General features: G+C 36.3%; 1 protein-coding gene across 1 annotated transcript in view; it reads right to left on the bottom strand.

Annotated features, from left to right (window-relative positions):
* Nucleotides 1–1,782: 1,782 nt before the first annotated feature.
* LOC141378093 (nuclear pore membrane glycoprotein 210-like) overlaps nucleotides 1,783–11,296 on the bottom strand; it is a 31,689-nt gene continuing 22,175 nt past the window's right edge. Inside the window, exons 6-7 of the mRNA XM_087286365.1 lie at nucleotides 2,194–2,245; nucleotides 1,783–2,034 (exon numbers count right to left, since the gene is read on the bottom strand). Of these exons, the coding sequence (XP_087142491.1) occupies nucleotides 1,912–2,034; nucleotides 2,194–2,245 (175 nt within the window). The 3' untranslated portion in view covers nucleotides 1,783–1,911. The remainder of the gene's footprint in view (nucleotides 2,035–2,193; nucleotides 2,246–11,296) is intronic.

Below are 11,296 nucleotides of genomic sequence, written 5' to 3'. Positions count from 1 at the left end.
GACATTTAAAAGCTTAACTTAGGCAGGTTAGGGTAATTAGGCAGGTTATTGAATAACGATGGTTTGTTCTGTAGACTATAAAAAATAGCTTAAAAGGGCTAATAATTTTGACCTCAAAATAGATTTAAAAAATTAAAAACAGTTTTTATTCTAGCCGAAACAAAACAAGTATTCTGTGAAAATGTCCTTGCTCTGTTAAACATCATCTGGTAAAAATAAAAAAATAAATAAAATAAAATGGGGCTAATAATTCTGACTTCAATTGTATATATACATATATACACACACACACACACACACACACACACACACACACACACACACACACACACACACACACACACACACACATAAATTCATTCATTTTGGTTTCAGCTTAGTACCTTTATTAATCTGGGGTTGCCACAGCGAAATGAACCAGCAACTCATCCAGCACATGTTTTCGCAGCGGATGCCCTTCCAGCTCATCCCACTTATCCAACTCATCCCTGGGAAACCTCCACATACACTCATTCCCTACAGACAATTTAGCCTACCCAATTCACCTGTACCGCATGTCTTTGGACTGTGGGGGAAACCGAAGCACCCAGAGGAAACCTACACGAACGCAGGGAGAACATGCAAACTCCACACAGAAACACCAGTTGACCCATCTGAGGCTCGAACCAGCAACCTTCTTGTGAGGCGACAGCACTACCTACTGCGCCACTTCAATATATGTGTCTCTATACAATAGTATAGTTCAATATACTGCGCCACTTAAATATATTTAGTTGAAGTCAGAATTATTAGCCCCCCTTTGATTTATTTTCTTTTCAAAATATTTCCCAAATGATGCTTAACAGAGCAAGGAAATTTTTACAGTATGTCTGATAATTTTTTGTCTTCTGGAGAAAGTCTTATTTTGTTTTATTAGGTTAGAATAAAAGCAGGTTTATTTTTTTAAACACTATTTTAGGGACAAAGTTATTAGCCCCTTTAAGCTAATTTTTAGTCTACAGAACAAACCATCCTAATACAATAACTTGCCTAATTACCCTAACCTGCCTATTTAACCTCATTACCTAGTTAAGCCTTTAAATGTCACTTTAAGCTGTGTAGAAGTGTCTTGAAAAATATCTAGTCAAATATTATTTATTGTCATCATGGCAAAGAAAAAATAAATCAGTTATTAGAAATGAGTTACTAAAACTATTATTTCTAGAAATGTGTTAAAAATCTTCTCTCCATGGTGTTAACTAGTATTCACAGATGGGCTAACATGACAAGGGGGCTAATAATTCTCACTTTAACTGTGTATGTGTGTGTGTGTGTGTGTGTATGTGTGTATATATATATATATATATATATATATATATATATATATATATATATATATATATATATATATATATATATATATATATATATATATATATATATTAGTGTGTATATAATTTATTAGTTAACACCATTTAATAACACAATTGCTACTCTTAATGCATTATATGCATTAACAATTAACTAATAAATTAACCACCTAAGATTATTAATGCTTTTGTAGTTTTAATTACACTGACTTATTAATATGCACTGATGGTAACAAATAGAATTATTGTACAGAGTTAACACAAAAAAAAAAAGATGTCTTTAAATAGTTACAGAATGTTTAGGAAAAAAATTCAGTGCACATGCATCCTTGATCTTCAAGCATTTGATGCTGTGATGAACAACAATCCCCATTGCATTCTGATTATTCTTAAAAGGGTACCCTAAAAGTCTGATCAATTTGGAAGTTCCCATGATACCAATATTATGTTTATTCACTACTGATTATTAGCATATGTCTTATCCTGAGTAAAGAATAAGAGTGAACACCTTGTGGTTTGTATAGGCAGCTTTAGATGGGGTTTCAGCTGCATTCTCTGTGGACTAGAGACCAGGGTCAGAGGATGTCCACCTCATTGAACAGGAAGTGAAATGATCAAACTGCACCCTCATTTGGTCAAACACAGCCAGCTGCAGGGTAGCATCTCGAGGGCTGAACATAGATAACTGAAAGAGAAAAAGAGCAATGACATGAAAGAATATGGTAATGTGATATTTAATTACATTAGAGTAATTCTAGGAGAATAATGGCAGTCCAAACATTAAAGAGATAAAGCGTGACCTAGTTAAATAAATAATGATAAAATCTTGCTTAACCTATCTCACCATGAAAGACAATAATCCTTCCTCCATAGCAATAGACTTCTGATTTGGGGATCTAGAATTATAAAAAAATAAAACTATGAACCGATAATGTGTGAATAACCTTTTTGCCACAAAAGGTGCAAAATGAAGATATGTGCCACACATAAATGGTAATAGGGCAAGAAAGTCCATTAATAGTTATCCATTGCCATCCATGACATAACCTAGATAGCATGCATACTGTACTTCATGAGACATATTTTAGTATTTAGAGCACATAATGTTATAGCCACATGTAGGGCCCTATCATACACCCGCCGCAATAAGGCGCAAGACATATTTTCAGACCAGCGCAACCTTAATTTTTACGTTTTGCACCACATTTTTAAAATAGCAAATCCATTTGTGCCATTTGGGGACTCTTGGGAATGCTGGACTAAAATAGAGGTGTGTTAAAGAGCATCGTTGGTGTGTTGCTATTTTGAGCATCTGAATTAGACCACGCCATTGACCATCTAAAAGGAGATCTAAAGTTCAGCGCAGAGCGCGTTAGTTATTGGAACCTATGTGGGTTCCAACACTTGCACATTACTTAACACACACAGGATGTACAGCAATAAACAAATATCTTTACACTTATTCAAAAAAAATTAAAGGTTTAAAATTTTATAAAAATTATTATTTTCTACACAAATAAAAAACCACTGCCTGCATGCCTCATCACGTGGGACTTTTTATTAATGACAATTTGCATTTGTATAATGTTATTATTAGTAGTATTATTTATTATATGCATATTTCTATTTGTTTTAATAAAAACAAGTTTAAATTTGTCCACCTGTCAGGTTTTAAAGACATTTGCATCACTGTATGGGGCATTAGAAAAGGACATGTTTGGATATAATTTTTTGACACCATTAATATTGTTCTTTTATTCTTTTGCTGGAAATTAGACCTGAATTTAGAAATAGTTTTGAAACAAATTTGTGTGCTTAACAAACAAAATTAAATATGTAAACTAATGGATGTCTTCAGTGGAGTTTCCACCGTTTCCTTATCCACAAAAGTAAAGGAGTAAAGGATAAAAGTAAAAAGAAAAAGAAAGTAAACAGGCCATTCTTTATCCTCGCGCTAAAGATGTTCTGTTTAACTGTTTCTCACTAGTTTAGTTTTTGCACTTACAAAGTCTGCCATGTATATAACAAATGTGACATGGCGTGACACAATTGACTTTAAGGGAATGGAAGATGTTATGCTCAAAATTTACCCAAAAATTATTAGGAGAATAAGCACAACCCTGTTAGACCATGTGCAAGGAAATGTATTTTTCCATCTTTAAAATAGCAAAAATTGAATTCAGACACAACCTTAATGCTTTTGTGCCATAGTCTTTAGACTCTGCGCCTAGATCAATAAAAGAAAGCTCATAGTGTTTAGTCTAAAATAAATTACTGTGTATAAATATCTGAAAAATATCTTTAAAATGAAAATTGCAAATCATAAACATCTCAAAGGCATATTGTACATGTCTGTATAACATCTGACAGGAGATGAGCAAATATTTCTAACCCTTTTGCTACCATGTTTTAATATAATGGCATGTCTGCCGTTTTGTTATCTTTTAACAAGAGTATAGTATGTTGCTGATATTTATAACATTACGCTAGCATATTTTAGCATGTTATAACACAACTAACATGTTAACTCCCCAACCCTCCCTCTTCTCAGCAGGGTGTTTTTGCACCTCTAGTTTGAAAAAAGTCAGGAAAGTGGTCCCGCTTTGTTTAGGTGCGAGTGTTGAGTGTCGAAAGAGGAAAGAGTTTGCATGAAAAGGGGAGTAGACTAGGTTCACATGGACATCAGTAATCAAATTATTTTCCTTAATCTGATTAAGACAATAATATTATTAAGATGTTTACATGAGTTGCTTTTTTTCTAGAGTTTCATGTAATTTCGGGTGTTCATTCTTAATTTGTCGACTTTAACTGCAGTTTGCCACTTTCATTTTCATTCAGGAACCTTTCATGCATGCCCCCCGAGACAAACAAGATATTGGATGCGAGGAACTGCTGGAAGAGTGTGGTTTTAATGTTATTTTTGATACTGCACACCGTATGGAAGAATAAAAAAAACTCAGCATTTTTCTAAAACTTAGATGCAGAGACTCAATAAGTGCATAGCGTCAGACACCTGTGTGTGTATAGACTATCATGGCACAAAATGCAGCAAAAATCCTACATGACAGTAATAGTTTGATTAAGGTGTTTACATGTTTACATTCGGAAAGCAGCATTTATAGCAGATCTATCAGGTATGTCTATAAAAATTGAAAGAGTACTGCTGACCATACTAACTAACTTTGCCATCTGAATAAGTAAAAACAAAGAACACTGATCACACGCTTACCAAAGTTGTAAAAAAAGGACAATCAACACGAACTGGAACCACATCTTTTTTTTTGATGAGTAAAGATGAGTGGCAATTCGGGATTTCACCATTTCTAGATGCGAAAAGCTCTAGGGTAAAAATGTTCCTTACAAGCATATTTTTGTTGCATGATAGCAGACCACTGTAATCCACACACATGTGAGTCCAGCTGTGCTCTCATAGCGGGGAAATGGACACAAAAAAATGTTGTGGCACATTTATAAATGCAAGACAGACAACCCATGTCTCTGAAAATTTTTTCCACTTGTTTTAATAACTCTTGGCAACTCAACATGACATCACTCTGCGCCTAAACAGTTCAACAGGTAAAAACAGTCTCCGAAGCTATATCATGAATACTAATGAAATTGCACTTCATTCATAATAGAGCATGCTGATTGGTTCGAATCAAGTCTTTCTTATGAATTAATGATGAAAACTTAAAGATGTCACGCTGTACCTGCCAGTACAGACATCCAGTCTCCACACTGGAGTTTATACAAGGATCTAATGGCCGTGACGTTGCTTCAAAATTTGATTTTTAAACTGGAAGAACAAATTTGCTCGAAATAACACAAAAAACAACCAATTTTCTTTTCTTTTTTTGTGTGAAATATATGACCCTCGTCTGGGTCAGTTGGCGTTTCTGTGTGGAGTATGCATGTTCTCACTGCATTTGCATGGGTTTTCTCCGGGTGCTCCGGTTTTCCCCACATTCCAAAGACATGCGGTACAGGTGAATTGGGTAGGCTAAATTGTCCATAGTGTATGTATGTATGTGAATGAGTGTGTATGGCTTTCCCAGTGAAGGGTTGCGGCCGGAATTGCATCAGCTCGGCTGATTGGACCGATGACATAGTCTATTGCGATTGGTCGACTGCATTCGACTGCATTCGGTCACCACAGCTACAGTAGCTACAGAGCCCTCTGCAGAAATGCAATGAAGCAATGCAGTTAAACACCAGCATATATACTGTATGGCTTTCCCAGTGAAGGGTTGCGGCCGGAATTGCATCAGCTGCGTAAAACTTATGCTGGATAAGTTGGTGGTTAATTCCGCTGTGGTGACCCAAGATTAATAAAGGGACTAAGCCGAAAAGACAATGAATGAATGAATGAAATATATGTGTCCTAATGGGGTTTTTAGCAACATGGGACTGTCAACATCTCAAAAAAATGCATTTAGTTTTTTTTTTCTGACACTTTAACATGCTTAGAATATTGCTACCATTAATTAACATGGTTTTTCTAGCATGATTAGCTTGGCCAAACACATTTGATGTCTGCACACATTTACACACCTCATTTTTTGTGGAAAGATAAGTAAATGAGCAAGCAATCATTGGCATTCAGCCTGCTTGTAATTATTTCATTTTCTGAGTGTGTTTCGCTTGTGGCTAATGATTTGCTTCATTAAATTGGTAAATCTAATGCAACTCCTGTCTCTCTCAGTGTGCTGTGACCAAACAAGAAGCATTTATGACCAAAAATCAGTTTTCCTCACCGCTCAGGGCTGCTCCTAGGGTTGAATTAGTAATATGATGTAATGTTTCATTTTCAGAGATGATGCATTGATTCAAATGGTTGACATTGATCAAAGACTTGCTTTCTAGAGCATCTGTGTCAGGAGAGGAAAAGCCCTCACAGAACCCTAACACACACACACACACTGAGGTCCAATGCATGCAGTTACTATGGAAACTGCCATAACACTTCACCCTGCATATCACACATAATTGCATGGCAAATGAGAGCAGTGGAAAGAGAGAAAGAGAGAGAGATGGAGGTCTGGTGTGGGTGTAGGGGTGAAACAGAAAGAAAGAGAAACACCTGGAGGGTGAGCAAATGAAAGAACGAGAGGGAAAAAAGAGAGGTGAAGGGAAAAGAGGAAAATGAGTGAATCATAAAAGAGTTTGTGAGAGGATGTAACAGCAGGAGGGGGCAAAAAGAGAAAGAGAGAGGATGGAGTGGGCATTACTCACCAGTCCACAGGGCTACTGAAGCTGAGTGCAAGAATAGTGAGGAAAAGATGATGTTGAGGACCAGAGAAGAGAGATGGAGAGACTTGCAGGAACCCAACACTCAAGCTGAACTCTGCTCTCCTCCACTGCGGGAATCTCCTTTAACAGACTGGGAGAATTACCATAACTGGAAGACTAACCACTGCACACATAAACACACACATTACACAAAAACACACATGACTGCAAGGCTACAGCACTTCACCCACTCAAAACATGAAGTGCTTATGCAGCAGAGATACTTGAATGAATGCAATCTACTCTGTGCTTTGATGTGTAAAATACATCTGGTTTGATTTTTCACAGAAAAGCAAAGAATGTCCACAACATTGCTTTCAGACTGACATCCAAAAATATATGTGCAGGTCAAAGACTAAGGGGGTTTCAACTGTCAAAACAAGTGACAATACAATAATACAGCTTTTAAAAATTATTCTGTGAAATAGATTGTATATCCAGTTTAAAGAGCCCCTATTTTGCATTTAAAAAGGTAATTTTTTGGTTTTGGGGATTTCCAACAACATGCTGATATGCGTGCAAGGTCAAAAAACACTTTTTATTTTCTTATAATATGCATTTATTTTTACCTAATTATCCCAGCGACTCCCATATGAATCGTTCAGCGAATTATTTGTTCCCAAATCCCTCCTTAGCGTGAAGCTAATCTGAGCTGATTGGACCGATGACATAGTCTATTGTGATTGGTCGACTGCATTCGACTGCATTTGGTCACCACGGCTACAGTAGCTACAGAGCCCTCTGCAGAAATGTAATGAAGCAATGCAGTTAAACACCAGCATATACTCTACTCCTAAACCTATTCCCAAGTAATAACAATGACACACATTCAGTGTTAACCCACACAATGGCAAAAGTTAAACTATTCTGAAAATTGACCCCGCCACGTGTGAGGAACAGCTGTTCGTGGCCATAGCAAAAGCAAACAGCAGAGGATAGCCAGTTTAGAATTTCATTTAAATTGGTAAAGGTTTTTACCGTAGTTTTGGATGCAATATTTAAACAGCCCCATACAGATTTAACCTGAGAGATAGTACACGCACTGAGCCACGCAGGGCGATTGCAACTTGTAACAGACAATTAAACACATATTTTGCAAACTACACAAAACAAGGCATTCATTTTACTAACACATACATGTTATGATCCGAAGGTAGAAAAAATGCGTCCATTTGAACTGTAAAAGCTATTTACAAAGTTCCATACATAATAATCTCTGCTGCTCCTTCAATAGCAAACGATGAATCCTGCATTGAAGCGTCGGTTATTGTATCAAAAATCAGTGAAATGACAAGAACAAACACAACTCTAGGTTGGCTCTACTGTGGTATTGTTGTGAAAATAAACTTTAACTCTTTATTCCCCGCAGCTGAATCTCCATCTGTCAGTGATCGTCATCTTCGTGTCATGATCAGTCCCGTGATGCCTCGCGTCTCCGCTAGTGTCTGAAGGGAAAGCGCGTGCACATTTTACCAGAACTGGAACTACACATTTGGTGATGTACTGTATCAATGTTGATGCGATCAAACAAAAGCACTGAACCCAACTGGATTCGTTTATTCGACTCTGAGTCAAATATTTCGCTAAATAATCAATAGTTTTAAATGAGGTGCACTTTTAGATTTAAACCTCAGATGGATATTTTTATTCACTTTGAGCTGTGTTACACACTGCATGGAAGATCATTTTCAAAAACCCATAATACGGGCTCTTTAATGTTTTTAATTTTCACAGCCAAAAAATTAAAAGTCACATACTTTTGCCCCCATGATTCACCCATGAAAATGTAATTTGGTGTAAAACAATTTATTTTCATAATAACAGTGTACATATCTAAACCCAATTGTCTACATTTATCTAACAAGAGAAATGTAGATTTGATAGCATGATGAATATTTGATAGCATATTAAAAGGCTTAAAGTAATTATTCATTGTTGTTTGAAATACATTAAATAAATACTTTGTTTTTTAATGTGTTTGAATAACTAAAAATTTTAATATTATTATACTACTTTTTATGTTACTTGAATCAGGAATAGTTCACCCACTAATGAAAATTCTGTCATTATTTACCCACCTTTCATTTGTTCCAAACATTTCCTCTTTTAAACACAAAGCAAAATATTTTGAAGAATGCTGGAAACCTTTATTCATTAACTTCCACTGCATTTGTTTTGTCTACTATGGAAGTCAATGGTTACAGGTTTTTTAAAATTCTTCAAAACGTATCCCTTATTTATTTATTTATTTATTAATTTATTTTATTCTTTTTCTTTTCGGCTTAGTTCCTTTATTAATCAGAGGTCGCCACAGCAGAATGAACTGCTAAGCCTTCCAGCATATGTTTTACCCAGCTATGCCACTCCAGCCGCATCCCAACACTGGGAAACACCTACACGCTCTCATTCACACACACACACTATGGCCAATTTAGTTTATTCAATTCACCTATAGCGCATGCCTTTGGACTGTGGGGGAAACCCAAGCACCTGGAGGAAACCCACTCGAACATGGGGACAGCATGAAAATTTCACACAGACATGCCAACTGACCCTGCCGGGACTCAAACCAGCGACCTTCTTGCTGTGAGGCAATTGTGCTACCTACTGCATCACCCTGACCCTGAGGTTTTAAACCACTTGAGGGTACAATAGCACACGGATGCAGACTTGCATATGAAAACCGACATTGCATGTCTCAGAGATGCAATGTCAGACATAATGCACTCAAAGTAGTGAGGTCACTGTGAGGGGCTGGGTTAGGGGTGTGGTTAGATGTGTACATTAAAAGCATGGCATGCAGCTTAGCTTGCAACTGGTTTGCACCCCTCTCCTCTCATTTTTGCATGGTCTATCTCTTCAAATCCTAAAATATACTTGTATTTGCATTTACTCACTTTTGTCAATAACCAAAATACCAACTCCTTACTTTATAAAAAGAAGCAAAAACAAATAAACTTTAAAACATGTATACTGTGGGCTCTATTTTGACGGTCCATGCGCAGAGCGCAAAACGAAATGAAATAATGAAAATGAAATGAATAATAATAACAAAAGTGCTAAAAAACCTGAGTTATAGCCTAAAACACATGCTGTGCCTCATATGGTCTAAAACCTGACAGGTGGGCAAATCTAAGCTTGTTTTTAATAAGACAAATATAAATATGGATATAATAAATAATACTGCTAATAATAATATTATACAAAAGCTAATTGAATGAACTGAAAAAGCCTCCCAAGATGAAGAAGACATAAAAGCAGTGATTTTTCATATTTATGTAGGCTAGAAAATAGTATGTTTTGTAATATTTAAATTCTTTTATATTTATATCCTATATCTATTATTATTATATCCTATATATATCCTTAATATTTAAATTTTTTATATGTAAAGATATTTGCCTATTGCTCTCTTGTGCCCATTAAGCAGTGCGTAAGCGAGGCGCAACTCTTCGCCAGAGTTTAGACAGGGTTTAGTTTTGGTCTAATGAAAAATCTATTATAGTTTCTCAAAATAGCAACGCGCCAGCGGTCTGCCTCAGAACGCCTTCCTTTTTAGACCAGAACGCCTATGGGCGCACAAATGAGCGCTAATGCATTTGCTATTTAAACAGCGTAGCGCAACGCCTCAAAACGACTCTTGCGCCAAGCTGAAACTACCAAAAGACTATTGCGCTGCGCCTTGCGCCACACTGCGCCGGGTGTAAGATAGGGCCCTATAATTTCATTTACCTAAGAAGCAACAAAAGTTGGTAACACTTCATAATAACTACACACTATGAATCATTTATTAAGCGCTAGCAAATAGTGAGTTCATTATCTGTTAAGCAATAACATATGTTGGTAAGCAGTTTGTAACTAGTATATGCCTGAATTATAATATATAAATGTTAGTTTGAATGGTTTATTAATCATTTACTTGCACATTCTGAATGATGGCGAGGCAGTGGCGCAGTAGGTAGTGCTGACGCCTCACAGCAAGAAGGTCACTGGGTTGCTGGTTCGAACCTCGGCTCAGTAGGCGTTTTTGTGTGGAGTTTGCATGTTCTCCCTGCCTTTGCATGGGTTTCCTCCGGGTGCTCCGGTTTCCCCCACAGTCCAAAGACATGCGGTACAGGTGAATTGGGTAGGCTAAATTGTCCGTAGTGTATGAGTGTGTGTGTGTGTGTGAATGTGTTCGTGGATGTTTCCCAGATATGGGTTGCGGCTGGAAGGGCATCCGCTGCGTAAAAACTTGCTGGATAAGTTGGTGGTTTATTCCGCTGTGGTGACCCTAGATTAATAAAGGGACTAAGCCGACAAGAAAATGAATGATTCTGAATGATCTTTAAAAACCAGCAACTTCTCTTAAATAATTGTTTTTTAAATGATGCAATACTTATTTAGTAATGAAAAATAAAAGTTAAAGTATGCAAGTACAATTATCAAACACATTTTAAATGTGCTTATAAGTCAAGAATAGATCATTTGTATGTGCAGTCATAAACTGCTTATTATTGTTTATAAATGTAGAGATAATGCTTAACAAATAATGAATTCACTATTTGCCAATGCTTAATATATAATTCATAGTGTGCATAGTTAATATAAAGTGATACCCAAAAGTCTAGTATAAAAAAGATCTAAAATCCACTGACTTTGAATATTTGTACCAAAAA

Source organism: Danio rerio, chromosome 16 (genome assembly GCF_052040795.2).
Source record: "Danio rerio strain M-AB ecotype USA chromosome 16, GRCz13ab, whole genome shotgun sequence".
In the NCBI taxonomy this organism is placed as follows: Eukaryota; Metazoa; Chordata; class Actinopteri; order Cypriniformes; family Danionidae; genus Danio; species Danio rerio.
Note: the sequence above shows the minus strand (reverse complement) of the source record. Positions and strands in the feature narration are given on the sequence as shown.